The sequence below is a fragment of the Lynx canadensis genome, chromosome C1 (assembly GCF_007474595.2).
Source record: "Lynx canadensis isolate LIC74 chromosome C1, mLynCan4.pri.v2, whole genome shotgun sequence".
Classification (NCBI taxonomy): Eukaryota; Metazoa; Chordata; class Mammalia; order Carnivora; family Felidae; genus Lynx; species Lynx canadensis.
In genome coordinates this window covers 105,923,890-105,951,034 of record NC_044310.1, presented here as the reverse complement: position 1 = coordinate 105,951,034, position 27,145 = coordinate 105,923,890, and the positions used below count along the sequence as shown (strand labels likewise).

At 38.4% G+C, this 27,145-nt stretch overlaps 1 protein-coding gene across 1 annotated transcript in view; it reads right to left on the bottom strand.

The window, feature by feature from the left end:
- SNX27 (sorting nexin 27) overlaps positions 1 to 27,145 on the bottom strand; it is a 71,455-nt gene that overhangs the window by 41,992 nt on the left and 2,318 nt on the right. Inside the window, exon 2 of the mRNA XM_030328229.1 lies at positions 1,753 to 1,984. Within this exon, the coding sequence (XP_030184089.1) occupies positions 1,753 to 1,984 (232 nt within the window). The remainder of the gene's footprint in view (positions 1 to 1,752; positions 1,985 to 27,145) is intronic.

The window sequence follows — 27,145 nt, the reverse complement described above, 5'->3', positions numbered from 1 at the left end:
TCATGGCAGCTTTAATCATAATAGCCCCAAACTGGAAGCAACCCAAACGTGCATCAACAAGTCACTGGATAAACAAACTGCAATGAAGTTATCCAATTAAAAAGTAATTGCAATTAAAAGAAACAAACTACTGACATACACAACAACTATAAATCTTAAAAGCACTACACTAAATGAACAATGCCAGACACAAAAAGCTACTTATATGATCCTATTGATTTGACATCCTAGAAATGGCAAAATAGAGTAACAGAAAGATGATCAGTGGTCAACAGGGGTAGTGCTACAGGGAAAGGGCTAACTATAAAAGGTCACAAGAGAAGTTTCTGGGTGGTGAAAGTATTCTTCTATCTTGATTGTGACAGTGGTGATTATAAAACTATGTACATTTACCCAAACTCATGAAACTGGACATGTTAATGCAGGTAAATTGCGCTCAATAATGTTGATTTTCTTAAAAGGGACAATCAGTTTCACTCCTTTTCTAAAAGGGACAATCAGTTTCATTCCTTTTCTAAAGACTACAAAGGTTCTCAAGATCCCAGGTAATTCCCAAAAGGTCTCAACATCCATTGTGCTCTAATTTTAGGACCTGACCTTGATTTCTACTCTTTACATGCCTTATGACTGAATGGATAGCACCTCTGAAATACGAAACTCTAAACTGTGTACATGGCTCTGAGAATCCATAGACCAGGCCAACCTAGACTGTGTTCTGTACTACCATCACCAGCTAAATTACAGATGCAGTTGAACATTGTTTGATCCTTCTGAATTTTTCTGGCTTACTTGCTTGCTTTTCTCATCTCCTCACTAAAAAGAATTTACCACAAGTGTCCTGTAGCTCATTCCTATACAGGGAACAAATCTCAGTTTCAGAGACAGCAACTTGAGTCAGCAGTTCAGCTTGAAACATGTGTAGTCTATTTGTCAATGTCTAACAGAACCCACTGCACTTTCTACAAAGAATAATCAATTTCTCATTATATCAACACTCCCTAAATAATCAAAGGCAAATAAAGCATACCGCAATCAAGAGAAAAAGTAAGTAGATTGGGCTATCAACAGCAACTGGGTTTTGAGGAACAAGCAAAGGCACTCAGAAAAGGGGCGGGCACCCAGAACTCAAGGTGGGCTTTCCCACACATCTACAACAGGAACAGACTGGAAATGTAATAGAGCAGTTCATGGGAACTGTATTCAGAGTATAATTAGGACCTTGGGAAAAACCCACATTAATCATTCACACGGACATCTCCAAAGAAAATGAAAAAGAACAAGATGTGGAGAGAAGGGTAGGGCACTTGCAGGTTCTGATGTGGACAAACTCTGTATTACCAAAATGTTTCGGAAGACACCACCTTTTAAAATTAATCTTGCTCTACAGCTCAGCAGAGTCAATAGTAAGTGAGAGACTGCTAGTAGCAAAGAGATACAGCAACTAATAAAAGAACAAACAAAACCAACTCACACGTGTTTACAACCAGAATACAAATACAAATTTAAAACTGTCTGGAAATAAAATGGAATACACTTAAGCAGAAAGAGAAATCTTCTTCATTACTGTAGTTCACCTCCTGCAAAAAAAATCACAGTCAGTGTCTTTTATTTATGTGTGAACCCATCTTCCTGGTAGGCAAACTGACCTAGGTTGAGGTGATTGCATCTAGTGCTCTAGTATAAATCATAAATGATAAGCCTGGGGGAAACAAAAGCTAGATGTTTTGAGGACTGAGTTGGGCTGACACTCACCACAAACTTCTCACCATTCTGCTCCACATGTTTGTATGTGGGGACCGATATGGGCACAGCTTGCTTTTCTGTGTAATCATAAAATGATTGTCCCAACGAGTCTTCACTGGGATCTAGGTTATCTGCCTCATGTGGAGGCACAGACAACACTGTCAAGATCAATTCCTTCTCGCCTGCTCGGATCAGGTCCACCACCTGCTTGTGTGTCGCCCCCTCAACATTCACGCCGTTCCTAAGGGGAAAAAGGGAAAAAGACAATCCCATAAATAAGAAGGGTCCAAACACCTTGTATCTCCACCCTCCTACCCCACTCCAGTGTCATGCAGTATGAACCATAAAAACAAAATTAATTTGGCTCCAGAAAGGCTGTTTATATTTTTATAGATCATAATGTGAAGAACTGTTTGTAAACTCACAGCAGGGAGAACAAAATGGAAACGTTGGAGAGGACCTGACCCTCCAACCCAGAATCCCACACTTCGTTTCAAGAAAGCACACGGGAAAGAGGGCACAAAGCTTTCAAAGCTAATTTCCTCACCCTAACCAAGCATGTATACTATGCAGTCAAAGTAGCTTTTAACAATCCTGCCATTTGAACTGTACTTAATCCTTTTTAAACCTTCTGAAATTTCTGTTATCAGAAAGTTTTTACAAAATGTATTCCTTTAATTTGTAAAGACTCAAAAAGGATGACTTAAGATAATTTATATATGTGTATCTGATTTCACCCCATATCTTCAAATCATTCAACTTAACTTTCCTTTATACTGAGTTTCATCACCTTGAGAGTTAAATGGTATAGATATTCATACACACTAGTCTCATTTTTAAAAAGGCAAGGGGATGGGGCGCCTAGGTGGCTCAGTTGGTTAAGTGTCCAACTCTTGATTTTGGCTCAGGTCATGATCTCACAGTTCATGAGATCAAGCCCCATGTCAGGTTCTGCGCTGACAGCATATAGCCTTCCTGGGGTTCTCTCTCCCTGTCTTTCTGCCCCTCCCCTGCTTTCACATACTCACTCTCTCAAAGTAAAAAAAAAAAAAAAAAATTTAATAAAACAATTTTAAAAAGACAAGGAGATAACTAAATTTTCATTATCTTAACTAACTTCTTTGTCCTCCCAATCATGTCAATTAATCTCTCTTAGCATTCTATCTTCTTTCTGTGCTATCTCACTTAAAACTCTGTGTAATCAGTTCAAGATAAAAAAAAAAAATGTACATCTAAAGTTATATAGGGGCGCCTGGGTGGCTCAGTCGGTTAAGCGTCCAACTTCGGCTCAGGTCATGATCTTGTGGTCTGTGGGCTCATGCCCTGCACCGGGCTCTGTGCTGACAGCTCAGAGCCTGGAGCCTGTTTCGGATTCTGTGTCTTCCTCTCTCTCTGACCCTCCCCCGTTCATGCTCTGTCTCTCTCTGTCTCAAAAATAAATAAACGTTAAATAAATAAATAAATAAATAAATAAATAAAATAAAGTTATATAGTAAATCAACCTACTCATTCTCCTCCCTGTTTCACTGTACATAAAAAGGCTGCAACTAGGAAAAGTACAAGGTTTGGAAGAACAATAATTTTGTCAAAAAAGATGCTGAGTCTCACAAAACTCACTCAGCAAACTGAAGTACCTTCCCACAATGCTGACCCTGCCTGCCATCTCAGCGAAAACCACTAGGCAGCTAGCTGACCAAAGGTTCCCTCCATGGCTATCCCATGAGAGTTAGGAAACACACACCTGGCCTTTAGTCAATTTGATAAAAGCTTATGTACCCTTTAGAGTTAAGCTCTTTTTCAGTTACAAACCATTAGGATTTTTCCTTCCTGAAAATGATGCTAAGTTTAGTAACAAGCCTTCCACAAATGTTTCAGTCACTGGAATTGTCTCTGTCAGACTCTGGTATCTGAAACATCCATTTACATAAACAGAAAAGGCAGGAGGTCATCCAGCTAAAGCTCTTTCCTTTTGGGTTAACAACCTAGTCAGTAAATCAGCACGCTAGACATTTCACAACCTAAAGTCTAACTTATACACACAAAAATTCAATAATTTTACAATTGGCTACCTGTAGAAGAAAATAAAAGCACCCTCACCACTGATTGGGAACTGGGGCTTCTAAAATTTGAATCAGGTCAAACTAGTAATCAGGAAAAAGTGATCAACTCTGATCATAGAACCAGATGGTAAAACAGAGAGAAAATAGGCATTGAAGCTAGATCTACATGGGTTCAAATCCTGACCCTGCCTTTAGTACTGGCACTGGTCTTAACTAAGTCATCTAATCTTTCTTAGCATTGATTTCTGCATCTGTAAAGTGGGGACGATAATAAGTCCCAAACAAGGTTATTGTGAGGATTGATGTAATGAAACATGTAACCTGCTGGGAACACCACCTGAACACTCGCATTAGAAGTACTGTGTAGATGCCTGTTACAAAGAAATTCTGGTTGAAGAAGAAATGGAAACTAAAGTTGGGGATTGCCAAAGGATTTCCTCTAAATCTTAGCCTTATACAATCAAAAAGAATGAAATCTTGCCATTTGCAACTACGTGGATGGAACTGGAGGGTATTATGCTAAGTGAAATTAGTCAGAGAAAGACAAATATCATATGACTTCACTCATATAAGGACTTTAAGAAACAAAACAGATGAACATAAAGGAAGGGAAACAAAAATAATATAAAAACAGGAACGGGGACAAAACATAAGAGACTCTTAAATATGGAGACAAACACAGGGTTCCTGGAGGGGCTGTGGGAGGGTGGATGGGCTAAATGGGTAAGGGGCGTTAAGGAATCTACTCCTGAAATCACTGTTGCACTATATGCTAACTAATTTGGATATAAATTTTTTTAATAAAACGATAAATAAATAGATAAAAATAAAATTAAATCTTAGCCTTATTAATAGTTCTGAGAAAATGTTTTGCTGGTAGAAGAAAAATAAAATTGAAAAAGCAAAAGTTAGAAATCAACAGAAAACTTCATTTACCCCTGTGAGTCTTAGCTTACTTATGAACAACCTTAATTTTTATTGTTATTTTGTTTTTTAAGTTTATTTATTTGTTTTGAGAAAGAGGGAGAGTGTGCATGTATGGGGGAGGGGCAGAGAGAGAGGGAGGGAGAGAGGGAGAGAGAGAGACAGTCCCAAGCAGGTTCCGCACAGACAGCATGGAGCCCGATATGGGGCTCAAACTCACAAAGCAGGAGATCTTGACCTGAGCCAAAATCAAGAGTCAGACACTTAACCAACTGAGTCACCCAAGTGACTTAATTTTTTTAACAAAGTGGGAAAAACTCACATTTTAGAGGCCGAATAAAACATTTTAGATACTAAAACAAGATTTTTATGTTAGTAAAATCAATCTTATGAGATGCACATCTATGAAAAAACGTTTAACAGCTCTGCTTAAATCTTATTTTCAGCTCCCTCATTTTTTTTCTTTAAAGGATCTTTAACCTGGGGTATAGTTGTCAATAGACTTTGGGGGTTATATAGCATTATATAGACTATAGCATTTGTATGAAAAACTGTATTTGTGTGCATATATGCATTTTTTCCAGAGGAAAGGCTTCAAAAGGGAGCAATGTGACCTCCAGAAAGGTTAAGAACTACTGCTCTCAACACATACTTCCTCCACCCATTGAGTTTTCGAGTTAGAATGCACTGTTCCCAGGGTCACTCGCAAAAGCAAGCCCAAAAGTCATCAAAGAAACTGAAGTAAGGCTTATTTCAGGAGCCAGGGAACTTGCCTATTTTCACTTCTTTATCAGAAAGACCAAGCTTCAAATTGGCTACCATCCCAAAAACCTCTTTAAAAATAAATTAAAAAATAAAGACAGGAACAAACTACCAGTCTCACATTCTAAACACACTTGCTGGAAACCAATTTGACAATAAATTTCATATATTGAAAAAAAATAAAAAAATAAATAAATAAACACACTTGCTAATGTTTATTTGGTTCAACTATAGAAAGAATGCTATACATTCTGCAATTTAATACAAGGCTGGAAATTCCTTCATTCTTCAGAGAATGAAATGAAGTTAGTAAAAAATGCTAGACAACTAATTTCAAAAAGGGCCCTCTGTCAAGAATTAAGAGAGCTTTACAATCATAAAAATGTTTACATGACATCCTCTTTTCCACTAGAATTCCTCTATAACTAAACTCAAATTAAGTGTGGCCCAATTTGGACAATTCTAAAGACATAAATAAATGCAAACAATAAATTCTGCAATAAAGGGAATTTATAGCAGTAGACTTCTGGTTCAAAGCATGGGTTTTAGAGTCAGACAGACTTGGGTTTGGTACCACTTGTACCATTTAACAGATGAGAAATTAGGTAAGTTATTCAATTTCACTAAACCTCAGTTTCCTAATTCATAAAATGGCACTAATAATACCTATAGCTAACAGAGTGAGAACCAAAATGGGATAAAGCCTTAGAACATGGTAACCATTCGGTAAATGATAGCTATTGATTGGGGCGCCTGGGTGGCTCAGTTGGTTAAGTGTCCAACTTCAGCTGAGGTCATGATCTCATCGTCCGAGAGTTCGAGCCCCGCATCGGGCTCCATGCTGATAGCTCAGAGCCTGGAGCCTGATTCAGATTCTGTGTCTCCCTCTTTCTCTGGCCCTCCCCATTCATGCTCCGTCTCAAAAAAATAAACATTAAAAAAAAATAAAAAATAAATAAATGATAGCTATTTATATGATAGTATTTGTGTCAGTTGGGTAAACAGGTTAGTAGCATGTTAGCCTCCTGATGATACAACCCTTTCCACCGCCAATTTCCCTTGCCTTTCTTCTTCTTGTCTTTATAACATGATCTATGGGCACCTGCATGGTTCAGTGGTAGAGTGTCTGACTTTGGCTCAGGTCATGATCTAGCAGTTCTTGAGTTCAAGCCCTGCATCAGGTTTGCTGCTGTCAGCACAGAGCTTGCTGTATCAGAGAGATCCTCTGTCTCCCTCTCTCTCTGCCCCTGCCCTGCTTGAGCTCTCTAAAAAATAAACAAACATTAAAAAAAAAAAAACTATTATAGCATAATTCAGCTGGAATTCATTTGAAAATAAATGACTCAGTTCTCAACCTATGCTGATGGGGATCACAAGAAGGGTATCATTTTCGTAAGACCACTGCATCAGAGAACCACCTAGTCCTACACCATGCAGAAATAACTCTGCCCAATAGGGTCTTACTCATGTATGTTCTTCCAGAAAGAAAGGGAATGGCTTAAACACACTATCAAAACATTTTCATCAGATAATGATTAAACAAACACAGCTAAATGTTAATTATAAAATCTAGGTGGCACAAATGCAGAGGTATGCACTGTTCATTTCCTTCAACTTTTCTGTATGTCTGAAATTTTTCATAATAGGTGAGGAAACAAAAGGCTACCAAAAATCTCCCAACAATCCAAATAAGACCAAATTTTGTTTTCTTAGGTAACTAGGTGATACCCAAAATTTCCTTTGTGTTTTCAGCACTATAAAGATATACCTAATAATTTTATTTTTTTATGTTTTTTTAATTTTATTTTTGAGAGAGACAGAGCACAAGTGGGGGAGGGGCAGAGTGAGAGTGAGAGAGAGAGAGAGAGAGAGAGAGAGAGAGAGAGAGAGAGAGACAAAAATCCAAAGCAGGCTCCAGGCTCCAAGCTGTCAGCAAAGAGCCCAACATGGGGCTCAAACTCACAAACTGTGAGATCATGACCTGAGTTGAAGTCGGTGCTTAACCAACAGAACCACCCAGGCGCCCCAATTACACAAAGGTTTTTAAACAACCTCCCTATTTTCTCTACAATATATCTTCTAGGAAACTGGGTGAAGGCTCACAAGTTGGAGAAAAACAGACTCTTGACACATGAGATGAGGGACACTGCTTTGACTTTTCACTGCTTAATTGCCCAGTTAGTGGGTACAGCAATACTAGACACTTAGACTACAAAAGCAAGGAACTATTCTACTGAAATCTGAGTATCTGTCCTTTCTAATTTTGCAGTTCAGTCATTTGACTGGCTTAGATTGGCTACTTTTCTTTCTTTCTTTTCTTTTTTAAATTTATTTATTTATTTTGACGGGGCGCCTGGGTGGCGCAGTCGGTTAAGCGTCCAACTTCAGCCAGGTCACGATCTCGCGGTCCGTGAGTTCGAGCCCCGCATCGGGCTCTGGGCTGATGGCTCAGAGCCTGGAGCCTGTTTCCGATTCTGTGTCTCCCTCTCTCCCTGCCCCTCCCCCGTTCATGCTCTGTCTCTCTCTGTCCCAAAAATAAATAAACGTTGAAAAAAAAAAATTAAAAAAAAAATAAATTTATTTATTTATTTTGAGAGAGACAGAGAAAGAGAGCAGGAAAGGGGGGAGAGAGAGAGGGAGAGAGAGAGAGAGAGAGAGAGAGAGAGAGAAAGAATCCCAAGCAGTCTCAGTGCTGTCAGTGCAGAGCTGGATGCAGGGCTCACAACTGTGAGATCATGACCTGAGTCAAAGTCAAGTCAGATGCTTCACTGACTGGACCACCCAGGTGCCCATCTTTTCTTTCTTTCTTTCTTTCTTTTTCTTTTTTTATGAGCAAGCTCCAATGTGGGGCTGGAACTTATAACCCTGTGATCATGAGTCACATGCTCCACCAACTGAGCCAGCCAGGCATCCCAGATTGGCTCCTTTTCGTCGAACTCTGCCTTCTTACTATCTTACTTAGGCAAACAATCAAGCCAGAAAATATTTTTATTGACTAATAATCTTAACACTCATGCTGTACTTTGCCTTTAAACTCTTGAGATAAGAGATTCAAACATGCATAAGCCATGAACATAGCCACAGGAAGTGTAGCTTGGATATGTCTACACAAAATTACTTTTCTGGACGACTAAACACCAAGAAATTTTTGGAATTCTGTTTCAGAAATAATAACATTTTCATCTTACATTTTATTGTAATTTATTTATCCTAATTTATTGATAAGAAAAGAGAAGTATAATTAAAGAAAAGTAAATGGTCAAAGGTTTCTAAAATGTTTGAGCCTTGGGGCACCTGGGTGGCTCAGTAGGTTAAGCATCCGACTTTGGCTCAGGTCATGATCTCGCGCTCCATGGGTTCCAGCCCCGCGTCGGGCTCTGTGCTGACAGCTCAGAGCCTGGAGCCTACTTCGGATTCTGTGTCTCCCTCTCTCTCTGGCCCTCCCCCGTTCATGCTCTGTCTCTCTCTGTCTCAAAAATAAATAAACGTTAAAAAAATAATAAAATAAATACATAAATAAAATGTTTGAGCCTTTTCTGTTTTCTTTTTTATTTCAGAGAGAGAAAGAATGCGAGCTGGGGAGAGGAGCAAAGGGGGAGAGAGAGAGAATCTTAAGCAGGAGCCCAATGTGGGGCTTGATCCACGAACCTGGGATCATGACTTAAGCAGTAATCAAGAGTCAGATGCTCAACTGACTGAGCCACCCAAATGCCCCGAGCTTTTTCTAACTGTAAATCTTGTCAACAACTTAAAAAGTGCAAAATTATCATTGCAATTACTTTTAATGTTAACTTACATGGAAAATGAGATGATGACTATGTAAATAGGTAAAAATGCTTTTGAAAGTAATTTCACTGGTAATATGCACTAAAGTTATAAAAATGTTCACATTTTTTTCAACTAAAATGGCATTATGAAAATTTATCCTAAGGAAAACATCAAAACAAGAGCTCCAAGAGGGAAAGAACTTCACCGTGGCATGTAGACCACTCTCAAGTCTATGTTGAAAGAAAAAATGAAGTAACCCTAAACAAAGAAAAAGGTTGTTTCCAAATTTGTTCTTATAAAAAGTCAACAACAGAGGGATGAATGATTAAGAAAATTAAAGCACAAATTGTACATATGAAGAAAATAATCTGGAAACATGTTTGACCTGATGTTAAAAAGTGGATTATAAAATGCAACTTCTAAAAGGTAACATAGGGGCGCCTGGGTGGCTCAGTCGGTTGAGCGTCCAACTTCAGCTCAGGTCACGATCTCTCGGTTTGTGAGTTCGAGCCCCGCGTCAGGCTCTGGGCTGATGGCTTGGAGCCTGCTTCCGATTCTGTGTCTCCCTCTCTCTCTGCCCCTCCCCCATTCATGCTCGGTCTCCCTCTCTCTCAAAAATAAATAAACATTAAAAAAATTAAAAAAATAAAATAAAATAAAATAAATAAATAAAATAAATAAAAGGTAACATAGAAGAAAATCTAGGGTATGGCAAAGAGATTTTAATACAACAATAAAAACATGATCTATGAAAGAAAAAATTGCTAGGCTGACCTTTACTAAAATTAAAAACTTTTGAGGCATCTGGGTGGCTCAGGCAGTTAAGTGTCTGACTTTCGCTCAGGTCATGATCTCATCGTTCACAAGTTTGAGCCCCATGTCAGGCTCTGTGCTGACAGCTCAGAGCCTGGAACCTGCTTCAGATTCTGTCTCCCTCTCTCTCTCTGCCCTCCCCGACTCGCACTCTCTCTCTCTCTTTCTTTCTCTCTCAAAAATAAATATTAAAAACAATTAAAACTTTTGTTCTGTGAAAAATACTGCTAAGAGACTGAAAAACAAGCCACAGCATGGAAAAAAATATATGGAAAATGCATATCTGAAAAAGGACTCATATCCAAAATACAGAAAGAACTCTTAACAACAAAAAAAACAACCCTAATAAAAATTGGGCAAAAGATATGAACAGAAACCTCACCAAAGAAGATACACATAGGGCAAGTAAGAGTATGAAAAGTTGGGGCGCCTTAACTCTTTTATATGCAACAGTCGGTAGAGCATACGACTCTTGATCTCTGGGTTGTGAGTTCAAGCCCCACACTGGGTGAAGAGATTACTTAAGAAAAAAAAAAAAACTTTAAAAAATATGAAAAATTCATCATTAGTGAATTGCAAATCAAAACAAGGTACCACTACACACCTATGTGAATAACTAAAATCCAAAAAACTAATGATACAAAATGCTGGTGAGGATGTGATACAAGAGCAACTCATGTTTGGTGAGAATGCAAAACAGTATGGGCACTCTGGAAGACATACTGACCAGTTTCTTAAAAAGCTAAACATAGTGTTAACCATAAGATCCAGCATTCACACTACCAGGTGTTCACCCAACTGAGTTGAAAGCTTATATTTACACAAAAAAACTGATGAGTGTTTTTACCAGCTTTATTCATAATTGCCAAAAACTGAAAGCAACCAAGATATCTTTTATAAGGGAATGGATAAAAAAACTGTGGTACATGTAGACAATGGAATATTATTCAGCTATAAAATGAAATGAGCTATCAAGTCACAGAAAGACATGGTGTGGGAGGAAAGATCTTAAATGCATATTGCTAAGGGAAAGAAGCCAATCTGAAAAGGCTATATACTTTTAGTAATTATTTAATTGTATATATATGTATATACACACACACACACACACACACACACACATATATATATATGACTCCAATTATATGACATTCTGGAAAACCCAAGATCAGTATGTTGCCAAGGGCTTAGAGGGAGGGGAAGGATGAATAAGTGCTGGGGATTTTCAGGGCAGTAAAACTATTTTGTATGACACTGTAACAGCACATGACATTATGCATTTGTCAAAAACTATGGAACTTTACAACACAAAGAGTAAACCTTACTGTATGCATTTTTTTTTTTTTTTTTTTTTGCAGAAATCAACTAATAGGGTGGGAGAATCCCAAACTGTGACAAGAGAATCTAACTGTATTTCAAATAGATTTCAAACAACCTCACCGAAGGGGGTAGGTAATGAATGAATTCTGTAAGATAAAGACAAAAAAGGGACTGCACATTAAGTACTACACTCTAGTCAATACAACTGCTTCCCAGGGTTAACAATTGCTATCCATATATACTGGAGTTGAGCAATTAAGTAAATGAATGGTCAATGTGGGGAGCCAAACTTCTTATTGTTGAAGTGGAAACGTACAGATCTGCAAGAGGAGGGTAACAAAAGATCCATATGGAAATGGAGTAAAGCTAGAGACATCGATAAGAACTCATGTTTAACTTAATATAAAGATGATTACATATAGAAATATTTATAGACACGTGTATACACAAGAGTTAATGTACACACACTTTTTTTTTTGCTTTCAGCTGGGAGGAAAAAAGAAGCTACATCCAGTAGCAACGACAACACCTATCACCCTGTTCTTGGTTTCTAACACCATCCCCCAATAAAAAGAACTAGGACTCCTTGGAGAAATGGTTGATTCAGGACTGAGGCAAGAAATACACAAGATGAGCTCAGAGCTCATCTTCTGTAATAACAGAGAGTAAAGAAGTACTCAAAAACAAAACAAAAAACCCTGCACATTAATGGGGGTATGGCAGGGTATGGCAAAAGTGTAAAGGAGCCAACTGAAAGAGCTATCCACGGTCAAAGCTGGAACAATTAGAAGGACAAAATAGAGCAGCACTGGATTATATAATCCATATTATATAAAATAAGTATCCAGGAGCCCATAATGATATAAATGACTGAATAAATTAATACATGGGGGAGAACAGACATCCTTCTCCTATGCAGAAGAATTCTAAATAAATTATATAGATACTATACTATAAAGGAGGGAAGCATCACCCCCCCTCAAGTGTAGACTGCACATAGTGTGACTCCTATCCAAAGGGTACAGTAGAGGAGGGAAATGAGAATAACCTTACAATGAGAATAACGTTACAGTATAGAAACCTGACAAACACAATTTTGGCCAGATGATCAACATCACAAATCATAATGATAGTATGTACTCTTAATGTGAACTGATGGAAAATGGCACTTTACCTCTGTAATATTCTTCACCCAGAAACCAAAACCCCAGTCTAACCTTGGAAAAAGGAAAGGAAAGGAAAGGAAAGGAAAGGAAAGGAAAGGAAAGGAAAGGAAAGGAAAGGAAAGGAAAGGAAAAGAAAGGAAATTCAGGCAAATTCCAACAGTCAGGCATCCTATAATATACCTCACCAATACTCCTCAAAACAGAAAACAGAAATTGTTGCAGCTAAAATGAGCCTAAAAAGACACGATGACTAAATATAATGTGGGATCCTGGAACAGAAAGACATTAGGTAAAAACTAAAGAAATAATAATAAACTATGAGCTCCAGTTAGCAATAACATATCAACATTGGATCATTAATTTAAACAAGTGGACCGGGGCGCCTGGGTGGCTCAGTCGGTTAAGCGTCCGACTTCAGCTCAGGTCACGATCTCACAGACCGTGAGTTCGAGCCCCGCGTCGGGCTCTGGGCTGATGGCTCAGAGCCTGGAGCCTGCTTCCGATTCTGTGTCTCCCTCTCTCTCTGCCCCTCCCCCATTCATGCTCTGTCTCTCTCTGTCCCCAAAATAAATAAACGTTAAAAAAAATTTTTTTTAAACCAGTGGACCATACTCATGTAAAGTGTTCATAAAAGGAGAAACTAGGGGCGCCTGGGTGGCTCAGTCGGTTAAGCGGCCGACTTCAGCTCAGGTCATGATCTTGCGGTCCGTGAGGGCTGTGAGTTCGAGCCCCGCGTCAGGCTCTGTGCTGACAGCTCAGAGCCTGGAGCCTGTTTCAGATTCTGTGTCTCCCTCTCTCTGACCCTCCCCTGTTCATGCTCTGTCTCTCTGTGTCTCAAAAATAAATAAATGTTATAAAAAAAAAAATTAAAAAAAAAAAAAGGAGAAACTATATGGTGGAGGTGGGGGAAGGATATAAGGGAAATGTCTGTTTGATTTTTCTGTAAATCAAACTGTCTGGAAAATAAAGTATTAATTTTTAAAATGAGATTACAAATTGTATGTAATGGTATGATTACCGCATAAATACATAGATGCATAAATAAAAGACAGATAAAATACCAAAAGTAGGTACGTTAGTATGATAAGATGACGGGAATTTTTTTTCTTTTCTTTAATCTCTAAATTTTCTCTAACCTATTTACAATCCTTTTATAATTTAAAGAATCAATTTTATACCACCACATACCTATTAGAATGACCAAAATCCAGACAGACCACTAACAGCACCAAATGATGGCAAGGATATGTATTAAGAAAAACACTCCTTCATTGTTGGTGGGAATGCAAAATGGCACAGCCACTTTGGAAGACAGTTTGGCAGTTTCTTACAAAACTAATATACTCTTACCACCTGATTTAGCAATTGTGCTCCTTGGTATTTACCTAAAGGAGTTGAAAATTTATGGGGCGCCTGGGTGGCTCAGTCGGTTAAGCATCCAACTTTGTCTGAGATCATGATCTCGTGGTTTCGTGGGTTCGAGCCCTGTGTCCGGCTCTGAGCTGACAGCTCAGAGCCTGCAGCCTGCTTCAGATTCTGTGTTTCCCTCTCTCTCTCTGTCCCTCCCCCGCTCTCATGCTCTGTCTCTGTCTTTCAAAAATAAATAATAAGAAAAGGTTTAAAAAATTTTTTTAAAAAAGAAAATTTATGTCTACACAAAAACCTATAAACAGATGTTTACAGAAGTTTTATTCATAATTACCAAAAACTGAGAAACAACCAAATATCCTTCAGTAGAGAAATGGATAAACCCAGACAATGGAATATTAAAGTTTATTTTTGAAAGACAGAGAGCATGAGCCGGGGAGGGACAGAGAGAGAGGGAGAGAGAGAATCCCAAACAGGCTCCATGCTGTCAGTGCAGAGCCCAACACAAGGCTCAAACTCACAAACTGTGAGATTATGACCTGGGCCAAAACCAAGAGTCGGACACTTAGCCAACTGAGCCACCCAGGTGCCTCCCCGCACAATGGAATATTATTCAGCACTAGAAAGAAATGAACATCAAGCCATGAAAAGATATGAAGGAAACTTAAATGTATATTACTAAGTGAAAGAAGACAGCCTAAAAAGGCTAAACACTTTATGATTCCAACTATGTGACATTCTGGAAGAGGCAAAACTATGGAGAAAGGTAAAAAGGTCAGTAGTCACTAGGGCTCAGGGGAAGAGAGGAATGAATAAGCAGAGCATAGAGGATTTTTAGGCAGTGAAACTACTCTGTGTACTATAATGGTGGATACAGGTCATTAAAATTTGTCCAAACCCAAAGAATGTACAATACCAAGGATGTACCTAAGGTAAACTATGGCCTCTGGGTGACAATGATGTATCAATGTAGGTTCATCAATTATAATAAATGAGCCCCTGTGGTGGGGGATGTTTATAATGGGGGAGGCTATACATGTATGGGGTAGGAGGTATATAGAAGTCTCTGAATCTGTTCCAGTTTTGCTGTGAAACTAAAACTACTTTAAAACAGAAAAACAACTAAATGTTTTAAATTTTAAAAATCAAGAACGAAATCTCAAAAAAATATATGCAAAAGTGGATCTGACCTTAGATGTCAAACACTGAAATTCCAGATCAGAAGACTAGAACTCTATCATGACTCCTTAGTAAATAATTCAATAACAAGATGGAGTGTGCTATTCTATTTCTGTCATGAAAATCAAACCAAAATATGAAATCTTCAAGTCAAAAAAAATGCTACACCTTAGGGGTGCCTGGTTGGGTCAGTCAGTACAGCATGCAACTCTTCATCTTGGGGTTGTAAGTCTGGGCCCCACATTGGGCGTAAAGATTACTTAAAAAAGTAATGATTTTAAAAAGCTAGAAAAAAAATGCCACAGCTTAAAAAGAGTTAAACAGTATTTTATTTCCACTTAGGAAGCTAGATTCACAAAATAATTTCAAAAGTCCCTATTTCTTTCCCTGTCCATCAATTAGAAAAACAAAAACAAAAACTATCTTTCCTCTCCTCAGTTAGGATTTAACGTAACCATTTTCCAGCCTGAACAACTGCTGAATATAACTGAGCAGAAAACTACATCAGGGTCTCAAAATTACAATCAATTTGCTTTTTCTTCTTGATTTTTAAGAGCATTATCATGTAATGTAATAATTCTGACAAATTATTTGTTACTAGGAAAAGAAAATATTAAAAGTAAAATGTCTGGACTCAAACTATAGCCAAAAACAAAAAAAGCAAAAAACAAACAAACAAAAAACCTCACCATGGGGAGCCTGGGTGGCTCAGTCATTTGAGTATCCGACTACTGATTTCAGCTCAGGTCATGATCTCATGGTTCATGGGATCGAGACCCTTGTTGGGCTCCATACTGGCAGCAGGGAGCCTGCTTGGGATTCTCTCTCTCCCTGTCTCTCTTGTTCTAAGCTTATATTTGGTTAATGTGGGGGAAAAAACAAAAAATGTCAACTACGTGTAAACCAAATTAAGTGATTTCCAGCATTCTATGCAAAGCCCTAGCTCACAAATTCCTTGGTGTATTAAGTATCAAAAGCAAAATTCAGTATTTATACCAACATTTTAAAGCACTTATACCCAGGAATTTTAACACTGGGCAAAAGAGAGTATTAATAACAATAAAATATGGCTCTGACAAAGTTGAGAAACAGAGAAGTGTGTCAATCACGTCTGATCTTCCCAAAGAGAGAAAAAAATAATAAGTACCTTGTCAAATAAGCTGCTTATCATCAACTGGACTCTTCACCCTTAGCTGGGTGTTCTATTCACAGAGAATACTGCCCGAGGCAGGAAAAGTACAAATAAGGCACACATGTATTTCAACCTTAATACCTCCTGCCAGAAGTAATAAGGGCTTATTACTTGGGACGAAGTAACAGATTCCTCAAACTTTCTAATTCAAGGCAATTCAGTATACAAATATTACCTATGCAAGTAGATTTATTTTTGAAAAAAGTATAAAAAGGCTTTAAGATATTTTTTAAATAAGTATAAAATTACAATCAAGCTATTCGAAAAAAGCTCATTGTTATTCAATAATTACATGTAAGGTCTATGTAACCACTAGTCCCCAAGAATATAAACAAACTTGTTCATTTCCCTCCTTAACAGAACCCCAGTCTTATTTTAAAACAGCCTTCCAGAGGAAAAAAAAAAAAGAGAGAGAGGTTAGAGTGGGAGAGAGACAAAGCATAAGAGACTCTTAAAAACTGAGAATAAACTGAGGGCTGATGGGGGGTAGGAGGGAGGGGAGGGTGGGTGATGGGCATTGAAGAGGGCATTTTTTGGGATGAGCACTGGGTGTTGTATGGAAACCAATTTGACAATAAATTTCATATATTTAAAAAAAATGTAAAAATAAAAATAAAACAGCCTTCCGGGGTGCCTGGGTGGGTGGCTCAGTCAGTCAAGCGTCCAACTTCAGCTCAGGTCATGATCTCACGGTTTCTGAGTTCGAGCCCCGTGTGGGGCTCTCCGCTGTCAGTGCAGAGCCCGCTTCAGATCCTTTGTCTCCCTCTCTCCACTCCTCCTCCACCCTCTCTCTCTTAAAAATAAATAACATTAAAAAAAAAAAAAAAAACCCAGGGGTGCCTGGGTGGCTTAGTCGGTTGAGAGTCCGACTTCGGCTCAGGTCATGATCTCGTGGTCTGTGAGTTCAAGCCCCGCGTCGGGTTCTGTGCTGACAGCTCAGAACCTGGAGCCTGCTTCGGATTTTGTGTCTCCCTCTCTCTCTCTCTGACCCTCCCCCCATTCATGCTCTGTCTCTCTCTGTCTCAAAAATAAATAAAACATTAAAAAAAAAAAACCAAAAAACCCAACCTCCTATATTTAAATCATTTAGGCTATAGACCTGTGTTCTAGGTTGCTAAGACACACCTAGTTTATATCTGTTGTCCTGGAATAACTAAGTCCTCTTTCATTTTCAAGTGCCTTGGTTTGGGTGATAAATTACATAATCCTTATAGTTTTAGTACATTTTGTCTGGGAGACTTCTGCTAAAATGCACAAGGTTCCTGGGCACTTGCATTTACTAATTTAGATAACTAAGGGCAGAAAAGTACCTAGGGGGATTTAAGGATAATTGTTCATCCCACTGGCAGACTAGAAGAGGAGAGGAAGGTTGAGACTTCAGGTCAACTGGGCTTAAGAAATGACCTGAGGCTTCTGTCCTTCCTCCCCTGCCAACCCCAGTCCAGGCAGGTACCATCTTTATTTCCTTGGCCCTCCCAAGGTTTACTCCAACAACAAACTGTTAATCTTCCCATTCCCCACCATACCATAAATTTCCTAAAGGCAAGGACTACATGTTATTCAGCTTTCTATCCGTGTCTAATCCCGTGTTCATCAGGTAGGAAGCGCTCATTAAAATTTTTCCCTGAATGAATGAAAAAAAATCATTAAGGCTAGCACAAAAAACATTCAATAATGGTTTTCCTCCATGCACTCCTTATTTTTAACTTTTACATTGGTTTCAGTGTTCAGGGGGAAGTACTAAAACCATTATGCAAGCTCTACATTTTTCAAGTTTTAGTATTAGTGATCATTTTGTTTTCTATTATAGGAGGTAATAAAAATAATGTTTAAGAGTAAAATATGGCATTCAATTATGTAAGCAATTTCAAAGTGGGGCTATGTTTTCTTTTATTCAAATATGTTGAAAATAAAAGTAACTAAATTGTTTTTATTAATTTTTTAAAATATAAACACTGACTCCAAGGATAGCAAATGAAGTTAGAAGGAGTAAGAAATAAACATGCTGACATTTAAAAAGCAAGTCTATATTTCATGTGAATTCTGGGAATAATCTATTGTAATTACACTGTTTCATCTCATGAAAACTAAATGCACCACACTTGGTATGAAAAAATTTAAGCACAATAGGTTCCTTCACATGACAGATATGAATTACCAATAAGGTATTAAAGAAAGTTCTGATACTAAAACTATATACAACATTGACTTATTTTGATAGGATTTTGTTTTTAAATTTTTGTCTTTAAACATATGATCAACAAGTAGCAACTCATGGTTCTCTTGAAATGTAAGGCTGGATGTGAAAATGAGTTACTTCTTTATGCTGTGGGATGATGAATGTTAGGGGTAAGAAAGCTACTAGTTTCTTTAGCCTGACAGCCTCCTCAGTACACTATTGCTGAGAACTTCTCCCTCAGTTATACACCAGAAAACAAACATAATTAGTCCTAAATCATTTCCAACACCAACTCAAGAGTTTGAGATCTGCTATATTTTGAACCACTGCCTACACGGCAAATTTAAATGCCACACCCAGATGTTTTTAATTTGGTATACTGATCACAATGAAAGTTAATTAAAGAATAAAATCCACCAGCTTTATCAACAACCTTAGTTTGCAAGTGACATAAATTACAAAAGATGGAATCTTAATTTTTTTAAGTTCTATTTCACGACTATTTCTGGATTATGTAGTACATAATGTGTTTTAAAGCATGACTCCACATGACTCCTCCTGTGATCTGTTCTAGGGTAACAGCCTGCACCCTGAATCCCAATACTTATCTCCTAAATATTCAATTACTCTCAAGAGGTACTATACATGAGTGCACCAACAAAAGTGTAAATCTATCACTACTGGGGAAAAAAAAAGGCTCAAAATACCTTCACCTATGACAGCCTTTAAAAATTAGTAACAACAACAACATTTAGTTATTAAAAGATATACTTTTGAAGGGATATAGCCCTTTAGCAGTCAAATAACACTCTTTAATTCAAATTAATTGTGGGCAATGTCTTTTGGAAGCTGAGGAACACAGACTACAGCTTCTGTAAACTGTGGTCTATTTCAACACATTGAACAAGAAGAAAGGTACAGTAAGACCTTTTCTAATCAGCAACATAAAGGACAACTGGGTATGGCAGGGAAATCTAAAGTATCTATCAACACATAACTCGTAAAAGTGTCACACTTACTTAGATTCAAAATACCAGCTATAGGGGCGCCTGGGTGGCGCAGTCGGTTAAGCGTCCGACTTCAGCCAGGTCACGATCTCGCCGTCCGTGAGTTCAAGCCCCGCGTCAGGCTCTGGGCTGATGGCTCAGAGCCTGGAGCCTGTTTCCGATTCTGTGTCTCCCTCTCTCTCTGCCCCTCCCCCCGTTCATGCTCTGTCTCTCTCTGTCCCAAAAATAAATAAACGTTGGAAAAAAAAAATTTAAAAAATACCAGCTATAGAACAAAAGTCATTGCTGTTTCCAAGTAAAGACAGATGCAGGTTACATCTTTAGAAAACAGATCCAAAAAGTAGTTTTTAACCCTACCAAAAAACTGGGTTAAAAAAATTCCAGTAACCCATGGTGCATTCAGTAAACAAACTACACACTTTATAAGTTACAAACTTTATAGATGATTAAACTGATCAGCAAAAGAAGTAGAAGCTTCCAAAACTTTCACATTTTCCAAGATCACCAAAAATTAATTTAATCAATCTCCCATTTAAAAAAAAATTTTTTTAACATGTATTTATTTTTGAGAGACAGAGCATGAGTGGGGGAGGGGCAGAGAGAGAGGGAGACACAGAATCTGAAGTAGGCTCCAGGCTCTGAGCTGTCAGCACAGAGCCCAAGACTGGGCTCAAACTCATGAACGGTGAGATCATGACCTGAGCTGAAGTCGGACCCTTAACCGACTGAGCCACCCAGGCACTTCAATCTCCCAATTTTTAAAACATGCTAAATGAACAAACTAGACAGACCTAAAAATATAAAAGTACCGCGGTCCTGGCCGGGCAGCAGGGAGATAACTTCCTGGTTTGTCCTGAATGGTTGTCTAGGAGTAATCAGTTGCTTGAGCACAGCTGGGAGAATATCCACAAGCAGCTGACTCTCTGCAGACACTCTGTAGTTTTCCAAAGAGAAGTAAACTAATTACTTGTGTTTCAAGTCCACAGAATACATAGATCTGTCAGTCTAGCTTTGCTCTGAGGTCTGACGGCTTGAGCAAAAATAAATCATTTAAGAGATGCTTTCATAACAACGGAAGTTCGTGGAAGGAAGTACACATAAGAATACTCAAATACAGTTCCTTACTCTGCAACTTTAATACCTTGTAGACAGGTGTATTTTCTCAACTATCTCAACCCTTACTTGGTTAGCAGGGAACACTGAGTAATAAACAAGAGACTACACACATACTACCTAGCATGTGGCTAATACAATACCACACAATTTAATCCTGAAGTACCCCTCGCATTACTGAGAGAAAGCAAAAAGACACTTTTTAAGTGTCTCTGTAGGGGCACCTACATGGCTCAGTAGGTTAAACGTATGACTCTTAACGTCGGCTCAGGTTATTATCTCCCTCGTTTGCGAGTTTGAGCCCCGTGTCAGGCTCCTCCAGAGACAGTGAGGAGTCTGCTTGGGATTCTTTCTCTCTTCCTCTCTCTCTACCCCTTCCCCACCTGCTTAAAAAAAAAAAAAAAAAAAGGTCTTTGTATGAATTTTCATTCTGAAGGCAGACAACGGGTAAAACCTTTGTATTATGTTAAGTTGCCTGTCTGTCTTCAGTCTCCTCAACTCCCAACAATATGCTATAGACAGAAACAAAAGATTTAAATTAAAGGAGGTATCTTCAAACACCATAAGCAGGGCAGAGCACACTGGACCTCCAGCATATAACGATCACTTATCAACTATAAACATAACAGTATGTATACTCACTTAACACTTGAAAGAGAAGTGGATATTCAAGAAGCTAGATTGTGAGGTAAAACACACAAAATAAAGGCAACCAGCTCCTCATCAGCTGTTCCCAGCTCTGGGTGTTAAGAGCTTAGTCGTTCTTTGTTCCCTTCTTTATATAGTACAAGACAGCCCAAGAGACTAGATGCTCTGAAATTCTTCTAATTCTAATAGTGATTTTCCTCTTTGGCCTTGGAAAAGTTAGTCAACCTCTTCAGGTAAATAATTAAATAAAAAGTAAATTCACAGGGAGTCCTAAATATTAACACACATATTATATTCTGATCTCAAAAACAGAACAGAATCCAAATTTGGTAGCATTGCATTCAAAGCCCTTTTTATTTTTAAATTTTTTCTTAACGTCTGTTCATTTTTGAGATGGAGAGAGACAGAGGGGGAGGGGCAGAGAGAGAGGGAGACACAGAATCCCAAGTAGGCTCCAGGCTCTGAGCGGTCAGCACAGAGCCTGATGCAAGATCCTGACCTATGATGAAGTCAGCCACTTAACTGCTTAACCACCGACTGAGCCACCCAGGCACCCCTCAGAGCCCTTTTTAAATATTTACTAGAGAAAGAGAAAAAACACACACGCAGGGGAGGGAGGCAGAGAGAGAGGGAGACAGAGAATCCCAAGCAGGCTCCCCACCGTCAGCACCTGACTTGGGGCTCCAACTCATGAACCACAAGACCATGACCTGAGCGGGAATCAAGAGTGAGACGCTCAACTGACTGAGCCATCCAGGTACCCCAAAGCCCTTTTTGATCTAACTTCAAGCACAACTGTCTACACATAAACAGCAACTTTAGATTCCTTGTTATCCTAAGAACTTTTCATATCTTCCTCCCTTTGGTCACACAGTTTCCTCAGCCTATGAAATCCTTCCCCCTTTTCTGCCTACTGAAATTATACTTGTCCTTCAATCGCCATTTAAGTGCCTTAAATTGACCTATCTACCCACCAATCATTTCAAGCATATTCACTTTCCCCTTTAAACTACCATTGTATTTTTCCTTTATCTCCATTAATTCATTTTGATTTACACACAGTAAATTGTTTATATATGTACCTTCTCTGCTACAGGGAATTCAGGGACTGTGACTCGTACAAGCCTAACGGTAATTTACACATAGTTTGTGCTTAATTATGGAACCAGACTGAACATGAGGTGATATCAGTAGGCCAACATCAGAAAAGTGATGCCCAAATTACTGTTTTTCGAACAATGGACCATAACCTAATAGTCATGAAATTCATGACTATTCATTCACCATCAGCATTCAAAAAACAAAAAATTCCAAAATACTGAACAGACTAAAAACTGTCAGGAGGCATGATACCAGTAAATACAGTTTAGTGAAACTTGTTTCACATGGATTTTTTTTTGTATTTATATTGTATTCTAATATAAAATGTATTTCTTACAGAGAGTTGAAAGTTTTTAAATATATATATAATGTTCATTTTTGAAAGAGAGAGAGAGAGATAGAACATGAGAGGGGGAGGAGCAGAGAGAGGAGGAGATACAGAATCTGAAGCAGGTTCCAGACTCTGAGCTTCAGCACAGAGCCCAACACGGGGCCAGAATCTACGAACCGTGAGATCATGACCTGAGCCAAAGTCAGATGCTTAACTGACTGAGCCACCCAGGCCACCCCAAGAGAATTGCAAGTTTTTAATAAATATTTTTAAACTGTGCATTAAGCATCCAAATCTTGCTTTTGGCTCTCGTCATGATCTCACAGTCCGTGGGTTCATGCATAGCCTGCTAGGGATTCTCTCCCCATCTCTCTGCCCCTCGCCCCACCCCCTTTCTCTCAAGATAAATGAACAAACTTAAACTGCCTATATATTTTTTTCCACACGTGGAGCTGGAGTCATACCACCCATACATAGGTTTTTTTTTTTTTTTTTTTACAGGACTGCTAGAGCAGCACAGAAATCATCTACACAGCAGATAGTCAAAGAGAACGATTCTAAATGCCTCTAACCTAACCCACCACAATATCCAGTGTCAGAAATGCCACCATCTACCGAATAAATTCACCACAGATCATGCTCCCAAAGCACCGTGCAGTGATCAAAAATTGTAAGTGTCTGCTTGTCAAGTGACCCTTTTGCTTATCCTAAGAATCACTCCCAACAGAAGTTATCTTAAAAAATAATTATCCTTGAGAGCATGGTAACAAACCCTCACCTGGAACAAACTAGTCAGTGGGTGCTGACTGAACCCTTCTTCACAATCATTTATATGACCTAGACACATCTTCATGTTACTAAACAACAGGTTTGTTCCTGGTAATGGCAATGTTGTGGAAGTCATTTCCAAGGGGAAGCTAATGGTATTTTCAAATTTAGTTTTATTTGTTTGCTACCTCAACTACCTAGGGAATTAAAAGCGTGTCCTGGGACTGCAATTACGATTATGTCAGGCTCTCCTCACTGATAACCAATAAAGATAGCAACAAACAAGGGCAAAGAATAACCACTTTGTTTCCCTGTCACCCATTCAATTTTACAACCAGAGAGATGGTAAATAAAGATATAAGACAGTTATATTTTGTAATAATAGAACCAAAGCTCAAGCTAATATCCAAGTTTATAAGGATGTGACTGAATTTTAAGTGACTATTTAGTCAAAAATAGCTCAGAAAACAGGGACACCTTGGTGGCTCAGTCTTTTAAGCAGCCAAAACTCTTATAATTTCAGCTCAGGTCATGATCTCACAGTTGTGAGATCAAGCCCTAAGCTGGGTTCCACACTGAGCACGGAGCCTGCTTGGGATTGTCTCTCTCCCTCTCTCTCTCTCTCTTTCTCTCTCTCTCTGACCCTCCCCCACTCACGCTTGCTCTCAACATAAACTTAAAAAAAAAAAGTTAGAAAAATAGCTGAGAAAACAAAGAAATGGAAAATATACCAGATTTAAAATCCAAAGACCTGGGTTTAATTCTGGTTAACACCCATTAGTGCAACACCCAGTTTCCTCTCATAAAAAAGGGACAAATAATACTCATACATTCATTCAGCAAGTATTTATTGAATAATACCCTCTACGTGCCATTATGTTGGCTAGATGAACACAGTCCCCAACCTCAAGGAATTTGTATTTCCCCTATCTCACAAGGCTATTGTTAAGATAAAATGTAAACACACTATGCAAACACACTACATGAAGTGCAAAGTGATATAATGATTTTATTAACTTGTTTTACCTCTTCATCACCCATCTTTACTACAACATTTAGAAAGATTCAATAAAGTCTAGATGAGCAGATGTAATAGTCCACTATCTTACTTAACTGATTTTCTAAGGGCTGGAATTCAGGAGCCTAACAAATCACCATTAGTACAGTCTTTGTTCATAACTCTCAGTATAATCACGAAAATAAAATGAAACGAGAATTCAAGGCCTAGAACCTGTAGTGTCATCCAGGTCTGGGCTGGGTATGTGGGTTGTATTACCCACACCTGTCTGGCAAAGGGAGTAAAAAATAAACACTTCTAGGCCCCATGCAAGACCTACTGAATCATACAAAACCCTTAAAGGGTGAGCCCAAGAATCTACACTTTTGACAAGCACACCTAGTGATTCCTATGCTCACTAAAGCTCAAGAATCACTACCACAAAATTTTCTTTTGATTAATAACCATGATTTCAGACACTATTTCCAAAATCTATCTGGAAACTCTGGGCCAAATAGAAGTCAGCTACAAACGAGAAAGCAGTTCCTGGGAAGGTACTTAGCAGTCAACATTAAATGACTCACACTTAACTCATAAAAATACTTCTTGTGGCACCAACCTCTTTTTAATCCAAACTTTCACATAAAATGAAGCCCCACTCACCAAAAAAAAAAAAAAAAAAAAAAAAAAAAGGAAAAAGAATGCCCATGAGATATCCCTAAATTATTAAAATTAACTCCAAATAAACAAATTTATATAGATACATATAACTTCAATTTTCTTTCTTTTTTTTTTTTTTTTTTTTGAGAAAGAGAGAGAAGGGGAGGGGTAGAGGGAGCAGGAGAGAGAGAGAATTTTACGCAAGCTCCACACCCAGTGTGGAGCCCTATTCAGGGCTTGATCCCACCCAGGACCCTAGGATCAGGAGTTGGATGCTCAACAAACCTAGCCACCCAGGCCCCGCTATAGCTTCAATTTTTCTTATGGTTTAACTTTAACAAGGGGAAGGTGATGGGAATATTATCTTGTAGCTATCAAGAGGGAAGGCATATACTCTACCCGGCATGAATATAATCATGATTTTGAATGCGTGCAAACCAATCTTTATCTTATTAAAGAGCACACTACCCAAATACCAAACTAGCCAAAAGACAAATATGATTCCTCAAAAATATGATGGTACCACAACCATATCCACTGTATGTTTAAACTCTCCTAAGGTCACCTCCAAGAAATCAGTCAGGAGTCCTTAGACTCCTACTTTAACCTTAAGAAAATTAACCTGAAATCAAATGTTACTTCACATACTATACAATTAGTGCAAAGATATATTTATTTTGGTTCTATTTATTCAAAGTATCCCTCCAGGTATACAGAGATCAAAGGGAAAACATTCAATATATGCTACACTGGGAAAAATTACAAGGTGGAGACTAACATTGCTAGTAGAAATCTTACCATCTGCAATAAAATTTAGAGCCCAGAGGGCTTGTTCATACTCTAGTACCAAAGAAATTGATGTTCTTCCTTTTGTCCAAGCCTTTCGTCCCTTAAATCTCAAAGTTGCACTCTTTTTTCACACCTCACACCTCTATCAGTTGTCCAAACAACTGCAACATATGAAAACTGGAATAATCTGTACAGAAGGAAAACATCTAAAATAGGGACAAATCTCAAACAGCAATTATCAAGGTCCAGACATGCACCTATGACTTCTTACAAACTATGTCTACACAGTAATAATCTACCTGTGCCTAATCCTGACCCCACTTGGCACTTCATCAACATGCAAAACTCTCCTGGGACAACAGAGAAGTTAACTTAAGGAACTTGGATGGGAGACAAGAGAAAAGCTCTAAGGAGTGCTGTCTAAAGAATGCTTTATGAAAATTAGCATCAACCTAACCAAAAGCAAAACAAGTAGCAGGCACATATACCCCTCAAGAATCATATCTGTTCGACCTCTGATTTCTTCCTCTCACGTGAAAACCTAAGGAGATAATGGAGACTTTGGAGAAGGGAAGAGACTCTAGAACTGAGGTCTCAGAGAACTTGCTAACTTGCTTGACTCTCTGTTGCAACTATCACCATTTCCACTCCAGTAGCAGAGAAACTTCACAGAATTTGGAAATCAAAATAGTTGGAAGGTGAGAAACCACTGCCAGTAAGACGTCTGATCACCACCGCCTTCCGAAGAAAGGTTCTCTAAACAAAGAGGATTATTTTACCCTGCCCACTTTCTTGTCTCTTTTAAGACAAAGTTCTCCAGTCACCACCAGAATGTGCGAAAATTCAATGTTTTCTCCCTAGAAGGAGGGATGGGCCTGGACTGGAACATGGGCCTGAGGCAAGTCCTTCTACTTGTCCTAGCAGATCTGAGGTCTCCCAGTACCTAATTTAGATCTAGACTCTGCTGCAGAATCATAATAAAGGCAAAAAGCTACTATGTTAGTTCACATATATATACACATATATGTTTGAAATGGTTGATCACGTTAGCTGTAGTCTTCCTCAGTTATTTTCATTTAGTTCCTTTAGCTCTTATAAAGAGTAAATGATTTAGAACTTTATCAGAAATTTACAATTTTAAATAAAGACTTCAATTTTAAATTTAAAAATAAACAAACAGCTGGATCCAAAGTTAACTTCCAAAGGGAAAGGAAAATGACAATTCCAAGAGCTTCTACCAGAAGGAAACATCAGCCA